The 21,047-nt window shown below is 35.7% G+C and overlaps 1 protein-coding gene across 2 annotated transcripts; it reads right to left on the bottom strand.

Annotated features, from left to right (window-relative positions):
• Positions 1-979: 979 nt before the first annotated feature.
• LOC125273075 (carcinoembryonic antigen-related cell adhesion molecule 1-like) lies at positions 980-20,302 on the bottom strand. Of its 2 annotated transcripts, XM_048198342.1 has the most exons (7): positions 20,113-20,302; positions 11,392-11,715; positions 10,580-10,852; positions 8,486-8,725; positions 2,405-2,743; positions 1,817-1,944; positions 980-1,572 (listed from the first exon to the last, which is right to left on the bottom strand). In XM_048198342.1, exons 1-7 carry the CDS (start codon positions 20,255-20,257, stop codon positions 1,504-1,506), a joined length of 1,518 nt encoding a protein of 505 aa, XP_048054299.1. In that variant the 5' UTR covers positions 20,258-20,302; the 3' UTR covers positions 980-1,503. The 2 variants fall into 2 exon arrangements, with proteins under 2 accessions (XP_048054299.1, XP_048054300.1); XM_048198343.1 differs by lacking the exon at positions 8,486-8,725.
• Positions 20,303-21,047: the final 745 nt, after the last annotated feature.

Below are 21,047 nucleotides of genomic sequence, written 5' to 3'. Positions count from 1 at the left end.
AGTAGATATCCAGAGAGACATTTTCTTCAGTTCAGTCTCCAGTCAACATGGAGGAGATGATTGCTGAGACTCTGCAACACAGTCACTTGTCTCCATCTACTGGACTAATGATGAACCTGCATTAAGGGACACTGAATGAACAACATTTTTTGGGGGAAAAAAACCTATTGTCATTTCTCATTTATATAATTTATGACAAAATTAAAAATTTTACAGCTCAGATACGTGCATGCTGTTCTGTTTTGCTTCGTTATACTTAGCAATAAACACGTTAAAAATGCACTAAACAAAAAAAAATTTAAAGTAGTGTTGCAGAGTCACTTTTTTGAGGGGAAAAAATTAAAAATGACTTACCATCTGCTTTAAAACTGTTGGACTCTACAGAGGACACGTTGATGGAAAAAATACATTTCTACGGAGCCCCTTAAAGGATATGTTGCAGGAAAAATATGAAATGGGAGGAAAGAAAGTGTCGATATAATGCTCTTGAGTTTGCTTGCATTCCCCCGAGATACTTGTGTTCGCTTGCAAAATGTTTGTGTTCCCCCATTTCTCCAGGGAAAAGTGAAACAAGAATCTTTGTGTTCACTCGCAAAACTTCTGCATTGCCTCACAAAATATTTTGTGTTCACCTAAAATCTCGAAAAGAACACAAACGCTCTGCAAGTGAATGCAAAGTTTCGCAAAAGCATTGATTTTTCCTCCCATCTCATATTTTTTTCTTTCACCATGTCCATTTATGGCCTCCATATATTTCAATGCTTTTGCATTAGTTCACCTGAAAAACTTTGCATTCGCTCACAAAACTTTTGGGTTCATTCCGAGTGAAAGCAAAGTTCCTTGGGGGAATACGAAATATTGTGTGAGCGATAGTAAAGTTTTGCGAGAGATCTTACTGACAGACATGTAAATATCCTGACTAATCCTTCTTTACGCAATTTCAGTGACTTACAATCCACTCTGACACCATATAATACTCTTAGTTTTGTCCAGTTGCTTTATTGTGTATTTGCACACAGATCCACATGAGCACACACTAACAGAACAGAAATTACACTGCAGCTTTAAGATCAGTCACAATTTATTTAATACCTAAAATTATTACACTAAGAAGAAACAACAAACATTACTTATGATATATGAGCTTTACAAATACCTGTGAAGAAAATCTTCCCTTTTGTTCAAGTCAAGCATGAGGCAAAAAATACCTGAAGTGTGATTTATGTCAAAAACAGCCTATATATAAACACAGTGGTCATTAAGTGAACTGCTCGAGCTCACACTCATGAACACATAATGAACACGAGACTGAATGTGATTCAATGCCCTGATATACTCACAGTGACGTTCTTTTTCATCTTTTGCTTTGCATAAAAGTCAGTCTACAGACAACCTAGGAAGCTGGGTAAGGCTTCATAACAAGATGTTCACATACTGGCAATAAAAAAAGACAATGTTGCATATAGTCCCTATATTGATCATGCAAAGCCTGCGTTTACATTGTCACAGATGATGATTATTTACTGTTGGAGTTGTTTCATCCTGTTCCTGATTCTGATCCGTTACTGAAACCTGTTACAAAAACACAGAAAGATTCACAGTAAAAACACCTGGTTAAAAATGAAAATAGTGTTGATAATAATGCCCGTTCAAACAAATCTGTGAAAATAACTAAAAATGCTGCATTAGTAGTTTGCGATGTCATTTTGTAACACGTAATACACATGCATGACGTCACTGTTTTCACAAAATTATGTTTATGATATAATAATGGGGAATAATGTCCTGCATGTATCAGATCAGATGTTATACTTACTGATTGTTTTTTCAATTTAGAGATGATAGTATACTGATAGTAATTCACACCAAGAGCTGCTGCAAAAAGGAGCGCCATCAAAACACTACCAACTATTCCTGCTACAGCACCTGAAGACAGACCTGAATCTGTAATGATAAAGACAGACATTAGTGTGAACAAACACTATAAACATCAGCTCTATATAACCCATATGTGTTTTATACAGGAATAACTTTGTTTCAGTAACAGTAATTAGCTGATTCAATTTCCTTTAGGAATGTCTAATATTCAATGAAAGTTCACCAGAATTATATTTTGCTAGTAAAGTCCCATTCATGCCAAAAACAATAAATATATCCATAAAGTTTTAATAATTATTTTAATTCTTAAGGGAACAGCAGAGTCCAGCACATAATCATCATCCACCACACTTAAACACACACGCTGCATTTCAAGTGAAACACTTTGAATGAACAGAATGTTATTGTCTGTTGGTGTGGATGATAATATAGTTATCGTTCTTGGTGTGAGAGGGTCTTAAAACAAACAAATATGTCCTGACATCACAATATCTAAATTGTTCATAAAGCACATTGAGTTACTCACCACTGACAGTAACACTGAATCTCTTCTGTATGGTGAATGTGTTGTTGATGATCTTTATCTGATAAAGTCCTGAGTGTTCACTGTTGGCATTTTTTATGGTGAGATCTCCACTGTCAATGTGTAGATTCAGTCTGTTTTTGAATCTCTCATCATTGTAGTTATATATTTTATTTTCGCCCTTTCCTTCAAGTTTTGCTATGGAAATGTTTTGAGGTCCAAATGTCCACTCTATCGAAATATCATCTTTTTGTATTTTAGTCACGTGAGTGTCTAGAACGACATTAGTTCCCGTCTTCTCTGACACCGTCTTCACTCCGTCTTTCTCATCACTAAACACACCTGGAGAACAAACAGAAATGGTTTCTCAGAGAATAACCTTAACATTGAACACCAAACAATCACACTTTGACGCGTAACTCATTTGTGCACTAGACATAAATGATTCCTCAAATTGTGTGCCTCGTTGAGTAAATCACTTACTTTAATAAGTGAAGAAGGCAAACGGTTCGCCTTGAAAGTAAAGGAGGCAGCTGAAGTGACAGAAGTGTCCAACCCAGTCAAGACGGACCGTTCGGTCTTCTCGTGGATCAGACACCCATAAGATGAAAGGCGGACACTGTGTGATTCACGCTCATGTTCTTTAGTGCTAATTGGATGTAATTAAAATTTTGTAGCTTACTTTTTTCACAAAGAATAATTTAGATTTTTTTTTTTTCAAGATCAATCACCAACCTCTTACATATTGCACTGTCAGAGTGTTGGGAATGTTCACATTTATAAAGATAAATATTTATACACAAAATTTATATCAGTTTTATATATAATTTATATCAAAATTATTATCAATTTATAAATTATATCAATTCATATCAAAATGTTAAGGGAAGAACAAAATAACATGGTTGTTTCAACCATTGGTTATTAAAGGTGCCCTAGAACTTTTTCTAAAAAGATGTAATATAAGTCTAAGGCAGCACTTCTCAAAGTCCGGACTCCGGTCCGGATCCGGACCCGGAGGGGATTCAATCCGGACCCGCCTCCATTTCGTATTTCAACAGCAGTAATTGTGTGTAAGGGATTAAAAGTCTGGATTTCCTACTTTGATAAACGCATGTCAAAATCATTTGTTTAGTGTTTTATGTCTTTTTGGAGATGGTCCGAAATTAAAGCGAAGGCGAGATATTTAAAGTTTTCCTCCGTGATTCAGTTGCCATGACATCCAGTGAGCATATAGGCTACTTTTGATGTAATTGGGCGTGAGTTGCGCGACGCGACACTTCACCGCAATAAGCGTTTGAATGGGTGTGGAGCAGTGGTTCTCAACCTGCGGCCCGTCACAAATGTAAATGCGGCGCGCGATATGCCGACCACAATAATAATAATAATAATAAAAAAAAATTTGCATACAATTTATTTTTGTTTTAAAATTTAAATTAAAGTGAATTAAAAAAAATATAAATGAGCTATAATGCTTTATTTGTCATATAAAATAATTTTGGTGAGCATTTATTATTTTCAGACATCAGCCAATGTAGGCTAATGATGCAATCACTCAGTTACGAAACAAACACAAGTGCGCGCTTAGGAAGAGTTCAAACAGTAGCCATTTTTTGTAAATTTAAGCCTCAAAATGGTCAAATTTGTTATTAAAGGAGAAAAACTAAATGTGGAAGATAAAATGAAGGAACACATGCAAACAAGAAGAGTCGCAGCATCAGCAGTAAAGGTAAGAAGAATGGAAGAATCAGTTTGCTGTTAATGAGCGAGATGGGCAGCCTTCCTGTTTGCTCTGTAGTAAAGTAGGCCTACTTGATAAGCAAAACCTACAATTTCAAAAGAATGAACTGTGAATTCGATGTGTTTGTTTGATGTATTTTAAATCAGTAAAAATAACCGCATCAGCGCACCCGCAGCTGGATGAGCCCAACTTTGCGCGCTCGCGGATCCGACGCTGCGCGAGGGATTGCGACATGACAGAATGCTTGATATCGTCAGAGATTGTAAGATTGCCTTGAACAGTGCCATAAACAAAGTCTCACACAGCTAATATAACCCTCAAATGGATCTTTACAAAGTGTTCGTCATGCATGCGTCAGATTATGTGAGTATTGTATACTGTTATATTGTTTACATTTGATTCTGAATGAGTTTGATAGTGCTCCGTGGCTAACGGCTAATGCTACACAGTTGGAGAGATTTATAAAGAATGAAGTTGTGTTTATGAATTATACAGACTGCAAGTGTTTAAAAATGAAAATAACAGCAACATGCTAACGAAACATTTAGAAAGACAATTTACAAATATCACTAAAAATATCATGTTATCAATGATCATGTCAGTTATTATTGCTCCATCTGCCATTTTTCGCTGTTGTTCTTGCTTGCTTACCTAGTCTGATGATTCAGCTGTGCACAGATCCAGACGTTAATACTGGCTGCCCTTGTCTAATGCCTTGAACATGGGCTGGCATATGCAAATATTGGGGTCATACATATTAATGATTCCGACTGTTACGTAACAGTCTGTGTTATGTTGAGATTCGCCTGTTCTTCTGAGGTCTTTTAAACAAATGAGATTTACATAAGAAGGAGGAAACAATGGAGTTTGAGACTCACTGTATGTCATTTCCATGTACTGAACTCTTGTTATTTAACTATGCCAAGGTAAATTCAATTTTTCATTTGAATTTCCTTTAAATTGTGTTGTCATAAAATTGTTTTCCATTATACTTTTAGTCTGCGCAGTCAGGCGAGATGGATCTGCTCCACCACACTTTTGGAGGGAACATTATGAGGCAAAAGATAAAATAAGCTATAAAAATGAATAATTTCAATCAGGCCTTTTCAACTCCAGTTCTGCTGAGATCTAACCCAAACCAAACACCCCCATACAGACAGGAATGTTAAACTGGGACTGTTACTAAAGTCTGCAAGACACCAGCCCTCCAGGCCCGATTCCCTGAATACAATTCTTTTGGTCAACTGTAGTAAAGCCAGACGAAAAATCCTAATAATTAAATCAAAAACTAAAAATAATCAAATATGGACACCTTATGCTTGAGACCAAATTGGCCCAACTCTTTAGTGTATAAAAGTATATTTTAACAGTAGTAAACCTATATACACTGCGTTCCAAATTATTATGCAAGAGACAAATCAGTAAGATTTCTGTACAATAAACATTCAGATTTTAGTTTTTCTAAGAAAGTGTTTGTTTGTTTATTTATCCATGTCTTTTTAGATAACTGGTATCAATCTCAGACAAAATAATTTGCCAGGACCTCTGGAAACCCTACTTAGAGGTTGTTCCACATTATTAAGCAAGTCACAGTTCTCATGCAATATGGGGAGGAAGAAAGATCTTTCTGAAGATGAAAAGCATGAAATGGTGCAATGTTGTGCAAAAGGCATGAAAACAACTAATATTGTGTGAAACTGTATGGAGATTATCGAATTATCATAAGATTTGTGAGTGATTTAGAGCACAGCAGAACTCGGTCAGATAAAGGCTTATTAATGAAAGTTCCTGTCAAAAAAATTAATTGTATTAAAAAGGCAGCTATAAAAAAGCCAGTGTTGAGCAGCAAACAGGTATTTGAAGCTGCTGGTGTCTCTGGAGTCTCAAGAAGCTCTCCATGCAGGCTGGCAGTTGTGCGTAAAGATGCATTTTAGACACCACTAACCAAACCTCACAAAGAGAAACATTTACAGTGGGTTTAGAAATACATGGAGACTCGTTTTTAAATAGTTTTATTCACTGACTAATGCCGTACTACAATGGATGGTCTAAATGGATGGATTTCTGGATGGTTGGTGAATGGCCACCACGTTCCAACAAGACTGCGACGTCAGCAGGGAGCTGGCGGGTGATGATTTGGGCTGGAATACTGGGAAGTGAGATGGAGAGTATTAAAATGACTTTTGCAAGATATGTGGAGCTCATAACTGGCCATTTTCAGCTATAGTATAAAAAGGAGGATAGTGCCTTCTGAAATACAATGCACTATGCACTATCCCATGCTGCAAAAAAACACCACAGCAATAAAACTGTTTGAAAATGTATTTCTACACCCACTGTAAATGTTTCTCTTTGTGAGGTTTGGTTTAGGGTGGATGAAATGCATCTTTACGCACAACTGCCAGCCTGCATGGAGAGCTTCTCAAGACTCCAGAGACACCAGCAGCTTCAAATACCTGTTTGCTGCTCAACACTGGCTTTTTTATAGCTGCCCTTTTAATACAATTCATTTTTTTGACAGGAACTTTCCTCAATAAGCCTTTATCTGACCGAGTTCTGCTGTGCTCTAAATCACTCACAAATCTTATGATAATTTAATAATCTCCATTCAGTTTCACACAATATTAGTTGTTTTCATGCCTTTTGCACAACATTGGACCATTTCATGCTTTTCATCTTCAGAAAGATCTTTCTTCCTCCTCATATTGCATGAGAACTGTGACTTGCTTAATAATATGGAACGACCTCTAAGTAGGGTTTCCATAGACCTGGCAAATTATTTTGTCTGAGATTGATACCAGTTATCTAAAAAGTCATGGATAAATAAACAAACAAACATTTTCTTAGAAAAACTAAAATCTGAATGTTTATTGTACTGAAATCTTACTGATATGTCAATTGCATAATAATTTGGAACGCAGTGTAGCTGTACTAATAGCTCACTCAAAACTCATTTCTTGTAAGGGAATACATTACCAGCTGTGACAGCTACAATTTAAAGCACATATAAATTCACAGCTGTTTCCATTAATATTCTGCATTAAGAACTAGGCATGCATGATATATCGGCCACCATATTGGTATCAGCCGATATATGTTCATTTTTAATGTTATTGTTATCGGCCTGATAAGAAAATTTGGCTGATATATAAAAGCCGATAAATACATTTCCATCAGCTGAGACACTTCAGATGCACACTGTTCACCATGATGGTTTTGAATTCCTTGAAAAATGATTGTAATCACTTCAAAAAGGAAAAAAAGTGCAACATTTACAGCTGAATATTATAATTGTGTGTTTGGGACATGGATTTTAAACTTTTGTTTTTGTAATCAGGCTCTCAAAAATTATATACAAATTCTGACTTAGATTTATTGGCCAATATATTGATTATCGGCTTTCAAATTTAAAGAATTTTCGTTATTGTATCAGCCAAAATGTTAATTTCGGTGCATCCCTACTGAAAAATTAAGTGGGGGTAATGTTTTAGGATTCTTTAGCTAAACTAAGTCTCTGAGATCCTGACACACTGCACTTCTAACTCCAGGTTAGTTGCAGTTCTGGAAAATGGTGGCGCTGGAGACTAAAGGGTTCCTAATGGTTTCACACCTAATTCTTCACCTTAATTCTTAATTATTTTGCAGCATCTTTTTTTCTCCACCTGTTTTTGTCTGACCCTGCTGACCCAATGAGCATTTCACTGTCCAATGGTCATGGCCTAACTGCAGTTTCTAGTATTGCATGATCCTTTAATTTATTCACCATTTAATAATTTTTGACTTTTCAGTCTGAGTTAAATCTCTTTTTTGGCTCATTTTATCTGCCTTATTATGCACACCTGAATATAAGGCATTTTTCATTTCCAGCCTTCATGAACAATTATATATCACTTATAAATGATTAAATGCAAAATTAATAGTAGTTATTAAGATTTATGTGGTTTGGAATTGGCAAGATGTGCCTGGAAAAAAAAATCTGATTGGAAAATCAAGATGCATGACATGCAAACACATAAAATATTTTACCTTTTTGGTAAACATCTTCTTTTAGGTTTTTTTTTTCAAATCTGAAAATTATTTAAAGAATTTAATTTTACATTTTATAATTTATTATCAACTCCCTTGAAGTTCCCTCAGAAACCACCGTTTAGAAGAGACCAAAAATATAAATATAATGTTTGTCTTACTAGAGATATTTGTATTTTTGATTAAATTTGACATTTGTTTAACAACAGAGAAACAACTGTAAATCCGGCCCAACAATTGATCAGATCTTCTGTCTCAGTGTAAATTTGTTAATTCGAATCAATACCATAACATTATCGAAGATTTGAGCTACTCACCGCTAATATTAATACTGAATTTTCTGTGTAAGGCCACATTGGTGGTGTTGATCTCCACTTCAAAATCTCCAGACTGATCTCCTCTGATGTTTCTGATGGTGATTTCTCCGGTCTCCTTATTCAGGTTAATGTTACTCCGGCTCGATCCGGTGCCGTTTAAGCGATCCGTGAGGATCTGAGTAACACCAGTGTGTAGAGTGATAGTATCTCCCTCCATCACTGACACTGACTTCAGTCCCTCTGTCTCAACAACAAACATATAAAAACAATCAGAAACTGTTTAAAACAGAGAGATTACATTTATAAATCTTTAAGTCATTTAACTTAGTACACCTTTAAATGTACAAGTACAAAAAAAAACCAGCCAAAACCCTAAAAACATGTGCCTCAAATTCTAATTTAAGTGTGAAAAGGTAATTAACAACTTTTTTTAAAAAAAAATCTTTGTCTAAATTTCAAAAGAGATTGTCTGCAGAATAAATCTCTACTTCCAATTATATAAAGAAAAATCATGAATCTACTTTGAATAAAAATATTTCATGTTTTTGGAGTTAAAGAGCAACATGTTCATCCTGCACATACATTTACAAACTAATTACATCATGTCATAAAAAAATATTTCATTTTATTTCTTAGCAATTTTTTATTTTTATTTTGGTTGTTTTGATATTTATTTGTTTTTGTTTGTTTGTTTGTCTCTTTTTGTATAATTACTTAAGTTCATGACAATAATACAATACTATTATTGGATATGCCATATTTGGAGAAATCTGTAAAGATGACAATTTAAGGATCCAACTCCTGTACTGCTTATTTTCTCATAAAATACAGTGTGTTTCACTTTGAAATACGTCTCATTATGGAAGTAATAGACTGAATGAATGATTTCCATTTCGCTTTCAGATTTCTGAACCCTCCATCAACTGTCAAGGGTAAAACATCTATAATACAATAAAATACTAAAATACTTTTGTTTAATGTTCACAAAGAAAAAAAATTAAAAAATAATAAATGAAAGATGCTAAGAGATGTGTAGTTACAGCAATCTCCAGCAGGGGCTATAACTGACCCATGTTAACCAGCCAGACCTTCAGTCGGGGAAAATACACTGGGTTAAAAACAACCAAAGTTGGGTTGAAAATGGACAAACCCAGCAGTTGGGTTAAATGTTTGATCAGCCTGCTGGGTAGTTTTATTAAACTCAACTATTGTTTAAAAATTACTGTATTGATGCTTAAAATGAACCCAAAGTATGTTGGAAATGAACATTTATTAATATGCTCAATGAATAATAATTAAACAATAAACCTTTTTTTATATTGCTTAAATGTTCACCTTTTGATTATTATTATATTATGTGTCTAAATGGACAAACTGCTAAAGAGTGTGTTTTGTCACTATGCTCTTCTTCTTCTTCTTCGTTGGTGTTTTTAGAGGCATCTTGCATCATTATTATGTTGAATACGAACAAAGTAGTAGTAGTCGTCTGGTTTATTAGAAGCAGAGACCGTTCTTTGTTAGAAGTAAGAACTTCATTGCTTTATTCTCTGCTCTTTCAGACGACGACATGTCGACCCGACAGCCACCGTAGCTTCTCCGAAAGGGAGGGGTGAGCAACGTTAGTTGCAATTCGCAACCTCACCACTACATGCCGCTAAAATGTACACACTGCATCTTTAAATAAAACTACCCAGCAGGTTAGTCAAACATTTAACCAAATCGCTGGGTCTGTCCATTTTCAAACCCAACTTGTGTTGTTTTTATCCCAGCATTTTTTAGAGTGTAAGAATTATCATTTCAAGTGTATTTGGAGAGTTTTTCCATCTACCAAAAACTTTCCACATTAACTCTTGTAAAGGATCAAGCTATAATTCCTCTGATATTTCCTTTACAAATATCTCTTGAGTGTTTATTAACATACACTGTTTTTTACCTCTTTACCAGTTGCTACTTTTAACCATTCAGTTTAAATATAAATAAATAAACAAATAGTTAGTAATAAACAATTATTGTGTATTATTGTTATTACTCCAGTTCACCCTGACATTCAGTTAATCTACATAATAACATCAATAATCAGATTCAGTCACTCACCGTGGACAGCAACATTAAATCCTGCCTTGTATTTGATGCTCGTGCTGCTGCTGATCTCTAGTCGATAAAGTCCAGAGTCTTTGATGTTAATGTTTGTGATGGTCAGAGATCCAGTTTCGCCTGTCTTAAATCTTTCATCTTTAATGCTTTTGTAAACATTTTCATCTTTAGACACCTCCCAGTTCAGCTCCTCATCTTTCTGTTTTGTATCATTAATGTTTAGAGTGACTGAATCTCCTTCCATCACAGACACTTGAACAATGACATCCTCAGCTGGAAAACAAACAGACACCATTTCAGAGATTATAATGTTACTCATTTAAACATAGACTTTTTAAATGTATCTATTTAACTTGACTTTTTCTGAATTGGTGTCTGTAACAGATATGAGTATAACAGATATTTTTCACGGTCAGGAAAAAAGGTTCAGTTCTGTCTCAGGGCAGTACTGAGGTACAAAAGCTAAAAGGTAGTAATATGAATGACTGAATGTTGTTCTCAGGACAAGAGTTTCATATAAATGTCAGGTCCTGTATTGGATATGAATTGCTTTAAAGGTTTTGATAATTCCACACCAAACTCAATTCTGAATTACACCTGCCAAAAGTTTTGCTTTTGGTTGCAAAAGGACCCATAAACATCTACTATTACTATTAATATTTCATTTACAAATACTTCATTTGGCTCTGAATGCACTGATTTTAAACCTCTTTACGAGTTGCTAATCATTCAGTTTACAGAAGGGCTGTTGTGTATTACTGTGATTATTCCAACGCATCTTTCACACATAATGATCACATGGAGTTACTCACAGTGTACAGTAAGACTGAATGTCTTTGTCTTGACCCCACTTCGGCTGATTATCCGTAGTTCATAAACTCCAGAGTCTGCGGTGTTGATGTTCTTGATGGTCAGAGATCCAGTCGTCTTATCCAGCAGCAGTCTCCCACTGAATCTCTCATCATCTGTGTTTATTGAGACCATCTTGGCTTCTCTATCGAGCCGTGCTATGATTTCACCTTGAATCCTCCATGACAGCTCATCAGCTCTCTGTACTTCAGTATCACCTGTCTCTAGTGTGACATCATCTCCTACATTTGCTGATATTGCTGTCACTTCATCAGCACCAAACACACCTGTAGACAAATCAGAAAATGTTGTTAAAAACCAAATATTTTACTTATTTGTTTTTGGTTTAAACACAGTACTGGTTCAAATTTATTAAGCAAAATGCACGGTTTTGCGTAGAAAGATTGAAACGATTATTCAGAATCCCACAATGCAGTGCAGAATATGGAGCAGATGCTACTAAAAACTACAAATCTGTTGTGATTCTTGTGAATTAAAGGGATATTTCACCCAAAAATTAAAAATTATTCTGATTTACTCTCCCTCAAGCCATCATAGGTGTACATGACAATCTTCTTTCAGACTAACACACTCTGAGATATATTTAAAAATAAGGTTTATCCAAGGTTTATAATGGTTGTGAATGGCTGCCCAAATTCTGAAGATAAAAAAAATCCATTAATAAAGGCCTTTTACTAGGCATAGTACGTCATGTCATTGTGTACTATGTTGTTGAAGTTTTTGAACGTACATTGAATGCGAATGGCTGTCATGCCAGAAGCTTGTTATTTTACTTTATACAGTTTTAAATAAGGATATTGGTCTTACACAAACACATTGATTTGCTTCAGAAGGCCTTTATTAACCCCCTGGAGTCGTATGGATTCATTTTTTTGAGGATGGATGCAATTTTATTGTCTTCAGAATTTGGGCAGCCATTCACAACCATTATAAACCTTGGAGGACTAAGGATATTTTAAAATATATCTTTGATTGTGTTCGTCTGAAAGAAGATAGTCATGTACACCTATGGCTTGAGGGTGAGTAAATCATGGGGTAATTTTCATTTTTTGGGTGAACTATCCCTTTAAACATTTCAAAACTTGTAGTTGTCCAATTAATTTATTTAAATGAACTAGCAATACAGTTGCTATACATTCTGTTTAATGTCAAATGTAAATGTAAGTTTACTTAAAGGTCCCGTTCTTCGTGATCCCATGTTTCAAACTTTAGTTAGTGTGTAATGTTGTTGTTAGAGTATAAATAAAATCTGTAAAATTTTAAAGCTCAAAGTTCAATGCCAAGCGAGATATTTTATTTAACAGAAGTCGCCTACATCGAACGGCCAGTTTGGACTACATCCCTCTACTTCCTTCTTTAATGACGTCACTAAAACAGTTTTTTGACTAACCTCCGCCCACAGGAATACACAAGAGTTGCGTTTGTAGAGTGTGTTTGTCGCCATGTCGTCGAAACGCTGTTATTTTCATCCCGCAGTCCAATCACCGGGTCTGATTCCGGCTCAAATTGATAGGGTAAAATTAAAGACATGTTTACAATAACACTGAGCGCGTGCATCTCCACGTTATGGTAAGAGGCGTGACCTTTCCGGGCAAGGTTCGCTAAGCTGCTGTCGAATCACAACACAGGAACCGCTGGCACAATCAGAACTCGTTACGTATTTCTGAAGGAGGGACTTCATAGAACAAGGAAGTCATCAGCCCGTTTTTATGACAGTGGAAACAGCGGTATATAGATAAGTAAATTATGTGAAAAATACTGTGTTTTTTTACACGCGAAACATGAACACATGTTATATTGCACACTATAAACACAATCAAAGCTTCAAAAAACCACGAAAAACGGGACCTTTAATCTATGTGTGTTGGGACTATATGAATGAAGTTTTTTTCTTTATGCATGAACAGAAACTTGTGTTGGATTATTTCTTCCCAGCATGCTTTGCATAGTGCTAGATCAGTAAATATTGCAATGATGCTATGCTTTAGTGAGCGACAGTGAAGAATATGGTTAGGCTGTGGATGGGTTCATTTATAAAGACTAGCCTATATATAATGTATGTTGCCTCACTCAATGAGCAGTATTTGCCACCACCAGTGTAGTAACAACTTTCTACTTGCACTGTGTTAACTTTAAAAAGAATTTTAGACATATAGGACAAATGAATTACTAACACTTACAGGTCTTTTCCATTTACTCAAAATCACAGAAATAAATATACTGGAATCCACTCATAGGTCAACATAACTAAAAACAGTGTTAACTTAGCTCAATTAAAAATATGTTTAAAAGAAAGATAATTCATTTTGTTTTACTGCTTGCCCTAAAAATTAGTAAAATCAAAAAGCAGTGTGTAAAAAATGTTAAGGTTCCTCTACAAATAAAGCTTATCCAGTTTTCCTTCATGTTTTATTTTCAGACATCATGAGAATATGTATATGTGTTTATAAATGCAAAATAAATATACACAGCAAACAGACATATTATGTCAACACAAACTTTTATTTTGGATATTAGTAAAAAACAAAAAACAAACAAAAAACACATGAATCGTTTGATAGCCCTAGTACAAATACAGGTACTGGTCTAATACTGTATGTACACTAAAGGTTATAGCCTAATTTGTACCACAGATATGTACCATGTAGGGTTAAATAAGGTTCAGAAGTGTACAATTTTGAATAAGTAGTACCCCCGTGACAGCTTTTTTGGTTACACTTTATTTTACAGTGCCGTAGTTACACGTTACTTCATGTACTTAATATAGTAATAACAGTAAATTAAGCATAATTACAAGTAACTAACCCTAAACCAAACCCTAACCCTAACTGTAACTATATAGTAAGTGCATGTAGTTAATTAATAGTACTCAGTACTTATTTGAGTAATTACAATGTAACTACGGCACTGTAAAATATAGTGTAACTGCTTTTTTATATATTTATTTTTTTCTGATAATGTACTCAAAAGTACCTGATGAACCTGATGCACTAGAATCGCTGTGTGGACATTTACTGGGAATGTCTTTTATATTTATATTTCTTAGTTTGTTTGTTTATTTAGGCTACTGTCATGATCACCAGTTGAAGTGCCCTAGTTAGCCATTAGAGGGCACTCCAACACGGACTATTGTCTCACCTCACTTGGACTTCAATTCCCATAACCCACTTCCCGGACTCATTATCCCTTCATTGCACCAGCTGTCTTGAGTTTGTCATTACTGTCTGTCTATTTATACTAAGTTGTTTCTGCCTTTGTTTGTGGATTGTTAATTTGTGTTACGTGCACTTTGTATTCCTGGTTTTCTGTTTAATGTGGACTATTCTGTGGAGTTTGACCCTTGCCTGTTTCTGGAATATGATTTTGGATTGTCCTATTAAAAGCTGCGCTTGGATCTGTGCATTACGTGACAGCTATTTATTTCATGAAAACCCTCTTCATATTAGCTATAGCCTATTTAATGGCACTCTCCTCTATAACAGTGAATATACAGTTACTTGACAGTTACAGGTCACTACATTGTCTGCAAATGCATTAAATCCATAAAATATAATGCTATATTATGACAAATATGACAACTTTGCTATGGTGGTATATTTAGTCTCCACATTTTAAGTATTTAGGGAATGAAGATCTGACCCTGATCTACATATATATACAGGTGCATCTTAATAAATTAGAAATTCATGAAAAAGTTTGTTTTTCTGTAATTTAATTAAAAAAGTAAAACTTAAATATATTCTATATTTATTAAACATAAAGTAAAATATTTCCAGACTTTTTTGTTTTCATTTTGATGATTACAGCTTGCTGCTCATCAAAATCAAAAAATCAGTATCTCAAATTATTAGAATATTTAATTTCAAGTTCTATTATATGTGAACCATTCTCAGGGTATAAATACTGGGTTTAGGTCAGTAATCCCAACAGCAGTCATGGGGAAGTCTGCTGAATTGACAGTTGTCCAGAAGACGATCATCAAGACCCTCTACAGTGAGGGTGAGCCACAGAGGGTCATTGCTGAAAGAGCTGGCTGTTCGCAGTGCTGTGCCAAAGCATATTCATGGAAACTGACTGGAAGGAAAAAGTGTGGTAGGAAAAGGTGTACAAGTGAAAGGAATGACCACAGGCTTGAGAAGATTGTCAGGTGAAGCCGATTTAAGAACTTAGGAGAGCTTCAAAAGGAGTGGACTGAAGCTGGAGTCAGAGCATCAAGAGCCACCACACACAGACATCTTCAGGAAATGGGCTACAACTGTCACATTCCACATGCCAAGACACTACTGAACCAAAGACAACATTAGAAGCGTCTTACCTGGGCCAAAGAGTATAGAACCCAAGAGGCGACATTTTGTTACTTTTTGGGTAACAGCCACTAGATGGCGCTCCGGTAGCGCGGCCGCCATTATGGGCTGAAAATACTAACTGGACCATTGAATCCTTCACATCTTACGCACCCAAAATCTGAGAATTGGAATCACTACCAAATCAGAAGCGCAATAGAACAAATTTAAATTAAATTAAGTCACCAGTAAATTGTATGGCTCCTACAGTAAATGTTGCACTGTCTCATATATGTTTTATTTGATCAGTTGTGGAATCCAACCATTCATCCATCTGAGGTAACGTAGTTAGCCTACTTTTTGAGCATTTCCATTTTATGCAACTTTACACATTTATTAATCGTAAATTAATAATTAATACATTTAAGATCATCATGTTTGCAGCAAACAATATATTTTAAACCTAGTGGAGTAATAATAATAATATATCACTCACTAGGTCTGAATTAAATAGCCTATATATAGACTATTGTACGTTTTAATGGATCACGCTACAAACATAATGATCTTACAATATATGATGCATGGATGTGTCCGTTATCACATAATTCACACTTTTGCTTTAACGGACATTAGACAACACTGCAAATTCTTTCACTGCACTGCAATTTTTCTGATGCATGTCCTTAAAGGTGCCCTAGATTCAAAAATTGAATTTACCTTGGCATAGTTAAATAACAAGAGTTCAGTACATAGAAAAGACATACAGTGAGTCTCAAACTCCATTGTTTCCTCCTTCTTATATAAATCTCATTTGTTTAAACGACCTCCGAAGAACAGGCGAATCTCAACATAACACCGACTGTTACGTAACAGTCGGGGTGTACACCCCCAATATTTGCATAATGCCAGCCCATTCGACGCATTAGACAATGGCAGTGTCTGAATCTATTCACAGATGAAGCATCAAACTAGGTAAGCAAGCAAGAACAACAGCGAAAAATGGCAGATGGAGCAATAATAACTGACATAATCCATGATAGCATGATATTTTTACTGATATTTGTAAATTGTCTTTCTAAATGTTTTGTTAGCATGTTGCTAATGTACTGTTAAATGTGGTTAAATTTACCATCGTTTCTTACTGTATTCACGGAGACAAGACTGTCGCTATTTTCATTTTTAAACACTTGCAGTCTGTATAATTCATAAACACAACTTCATTCTTTATAAATCTCTCCAACAGTGTAGCATTAGCCGTTAGCCACGGAGCCCAGCCTCAGATTCACTCAGAATAAAACTTTTACATCCAATTAAATACTTTACTCACATAATCCGACGCATGCATGACGAACATCTTGTAAAGATCCATTTGAGGGTTATATTAGCTGTGTAAACTTTGTTTATGCACTGTTCAAGGCAAGCGGGATCTCTGTGGGCGTCAAGCAGGAGATTTAAAGGGCCAGTAGCACTGAATCGGCTCATTTATAATGATGGCCCAAAATAGGCAGTTAAAAAAATGAAAAAAAAAAAATCTATGGGGTATTTTGAGCTGAAACTTCACAGACACATTCAGGGAACACCTTAGACTTATATTCATGCCCGTAGGCAGGGGGGGTTCGGGTGGTTCGAACGAACCCCCCCTCACTGCCAAAGGTCCAGAATTTAAGTCGGTTTTGTTTTTTGTATTTTTTTTTTTTTTTATGTGATTATTATCATCATTGTTTTAATCAATGCTTGTGACAAATATTCTGGGTTGCTGTTTCTTGTGCGTCTTATTCCTCTGAGAACTTCAAAGCAGACCGCTTGAGTAAAATTATCTGGAATGATTAGTATATCGATTTACGATGCCTTTGTGTCTGTACATGGGCCAGCGCCAGGCGCAAGTCAAACGAGTAGCTTCAGTTGAACAACAGTGAACTGCGGTCAGATGAGATGTCGTCAGGCTATGTCAGTAAACTCCAATCAGCCGTTAGGCTATATATAGCTGAGCTCAAGACGCGAACCCACGAATTGCTCGAACAAATGCGCCGGCGCGCGCTGCATATTACTTTATTATGGGAAAACTAAAGCGCTAAAGAAACTACGGGCATGCACCGTCGTTATTCTGTTGTAAATGAAGTCATGAAATTACCAAACATGCGATTAAAGCTGCCTCAAAACTGTGCATGCATGTATGTATTTGTTGACATGGTTTTAAAGCTATTGTTATCCAATTTGTTGGCCTTAAAACGTCTTAAAATGCATATATGTACACCAAGGAAATCACAATTTTCTCGGGGGGGGCATGCCCCCGAACCCCCCTAGCATAAAACATTTTCTGACCTCGGTAAATATAAAGCCCTGCGTACGGCCCTGCTTCTTTTCTATCTAACGAAATCAAAGTAATTGTGTATTTCTCCAGTTGTGCGTTCTTTGGGACTAAACTTTGTATGCACTGTGTGATCAATGTGTTAAAATAAATGGGAGCAAAAACGCGATTGAATGTAAAGGTTTGTGTCTCGTTGTTCTATTCAAAAAAATCAATAACTACCGATTGATCTTGGCATTTTATCTATCTGTCTATCTATCTATATGTATGTATGTATGTATGTATATATAATTGCACAAAAAAATACAAAAAAATTTAAACATGGTACATGAGGAAGCAATTTGACAAAAATGCAGTAAATATTTTAGGTGCATCAAAAAGCGTGCTCGTTATATAGCAGCAGACAAGCTAATCCAGCACAAATTAGTGCATAAAAGGTCACCAAAATGAAGTATTTGAACCTCATAACAAAAGGAGGAGAAAAGTTGCAAAAAGGTCCACTTTTTGAAAAAAAGAACCCCCCCTTTCAATAGGCTGGCTACGGACCTGATATTAAATATTTTTTTAAAAAGTTCTAGGGCACCTTTAATTTAATTTCATATGTTGGTAATAATTCAGTGTTTATAAGCCTTTTAAGGAATTTTAACCCAAACTGACTGGGTTTCTAGAGAGCAAAGGTTTTGTGAAAAAAGTGGAAGACTTAAACACAAAGTGTGTTAAAAGGATTTGATGATCTGATAGTATTTTATTCTGTGTTGTCATCATTCAGGTTGGATTTCAGCTTTAATGTACTTTTCTTTTTTTTTTTTTTTTTTTAAACAAAGCAGCTGATATTTCCATAAAAACTAGTGGACTGACGACTCGCTTTCACCCCAGAATGGCAGAAGCGCAGGGCCGCTGCTGGGCGCCGGTGTTGCAATGGAGCGTTCTATTGACTGTCGCTTCTTGTTAGTGCATATTCTTTGCCTGGGCTAAGGAGAAGAGGAACTGGACTGTTGCTCAGTGGTCCAAAGTCCTCTTTTCAGATGAAAGTAAATTTTGCATTTCCTTTGGAAATCAGGGTCCCAGAGTCTGGAGGAAGAGAGGAGAGGCACACAATCCACGTTGCTTGAGGTCCAGTGTAAAGTTTCCACAGTCAGTGATGGTTTGGGGTGCCATGTCATCTGCTGGTGTTGGTCCACCGTGTTTTCTGAAGTCCACGGTCAATGCAACCGTATACCAGGAAATTTACCACTTCATGCTTCCTTCTGCTGACAAGATTTATGGAGATTCTGATTTCATTTTCCAGCAGGATTTGGCACCTGCCACACTGCCAAAGCTACCAAAAGCTGGTTCATTGACCATGGTGTTACTGTCCTTGATTGACCAGCAAACTCAAACCTGACCTGAACCCCATAGAGAATCTCATGAGGAAGATGAGAGACACCAGACCCAACAATGCAGATGATCTGAAGGCCGCTATCAAAGCAACCTTCCATTACACCCAAGCAGAGCCACAGACTGATCGACTCCATGCCACGCCACATTGATGCAGTAATTCAGGCAAAAGGAGGCCCAACCAAATATTGATTGCATAGAAATGAACATACTTTTCAGAAGCCTGACATTTCTGTTTAAAATATACCTTTTTTATTAATCTTATGAAGTATTTTTATTTAGATAGTGAATTGGTGGGTTTTTGTTAAATGTGAGCCAAAATCATCACAATTAAAAGAACCTTTACTTCAGTATGTGTGGATTGAATTTATTTAATAGGTACACGAGTTCCACTATTGAGTTGAATTACTTAAATAAATTTAGTTTTCCACGACATTCTAATTTATTGAGATGCACCTGCACAATAACGGTGCTGTCATTATAGCAACGCCGTTTCGATGTCACGAGAAACGTCGTTTCTGCGTTGATTCTATGTCAGTTTGCTATCTGGGTGTGATTTACCACAACCTCTATATGTAGAAAATGGATAAAAGCTAACATCACTAAGTCAATAGCAGATACGCATTTTCTTTATCCGGTCCAAATCGAAACTGAAAACAAACGACTTAATAAACAGCGTAAATGTGTCTCACCTTCCATCACCAGAAAAACCCCAAAAAGGAGAAAATGGTTCCTCATACTGGTTTTGTTTCTGACTGCAGACTGTATCCAAAACTGATGAAATACTCGTTTCAAACCATCAATGTCGCGTGCTAAAAGCTTTTTTGAGATATGCATCGCCTCGCCCCGACTGAAACTCAGAGAGTGGGGAGGAGTGAGATAACTGCAGCAAGACAGACAGATCTCTGTTCTCATAGTGCAGCGTTTCTTTCTTTTTCTTTTTTTTTTAAATAGCAGATAAACAAATGTACATACAAAATAGGCACTGAACAAACAATAGCCTATTAACAATTATCAAAGGCAGACATAGTTGCAATTACAATAGGCCCATGTAACAGTAAGGTTTTACATAAAATGTAAAGGGCAATGAAGAACAAAAATAAACAAATAAATAAAATAATTTAAAAAATATGTACAATATGTAATATTTTTGCAGTAAAATATTCAAAAATCTCTAGGCCAGTGTTATATATTTTGTTCACTTGAGTACTTACAATATCCCAAATGTTTGCAACTATTTGTAAATCGTGAGAAAATTGCAATTTTAACCAAGGCTCCGGGACGTGTGAGGAGTCGCCTGTCAGTGGCGTCATACCCGCGTTACCCTCGGTTTCCGGTTTATTTTGTAGAAACCATGGAAACACCAAAGACGCTTTAATATTTACATGTTTTATAGAGAAGGGAACAACTGCTTTGATATATTTATAGACAGAAAACTAACTGTTGCTATATAGCTCAACACGTTTAGTCTTATTGTTTAAATCTAATTTTCTTGATGTTTTGCGAGTCTCATGCTTTACCATGCCTCAGAGAAAAACACTATTTTGTGAAGTAGCTAACATAGCATAATCAGATGCAGCTTTATTTTTATTAACAGTAATACAGCATTTTCTCCATCATACAATAC

This window comes from Megalobrama amblycephala, linkage group LG7 (genome assembly GCF_018812025.1).
Source record: "Megalobrama amblycephala isolate DHTTF-2021 linkage group LG7, ASM1881202v1, whole genome shotgun sequence".
Classification (NCBI taxonomy): Eukaryota; Metazoa; Chordata; class Actinopteri; order Cypriniformes; family Xenocyprididae; genus Megalobrama; species Megalobrama amblycephala.
This window is presented reverse-complemented; position numbering and strand designations above follow the sequence as displayed.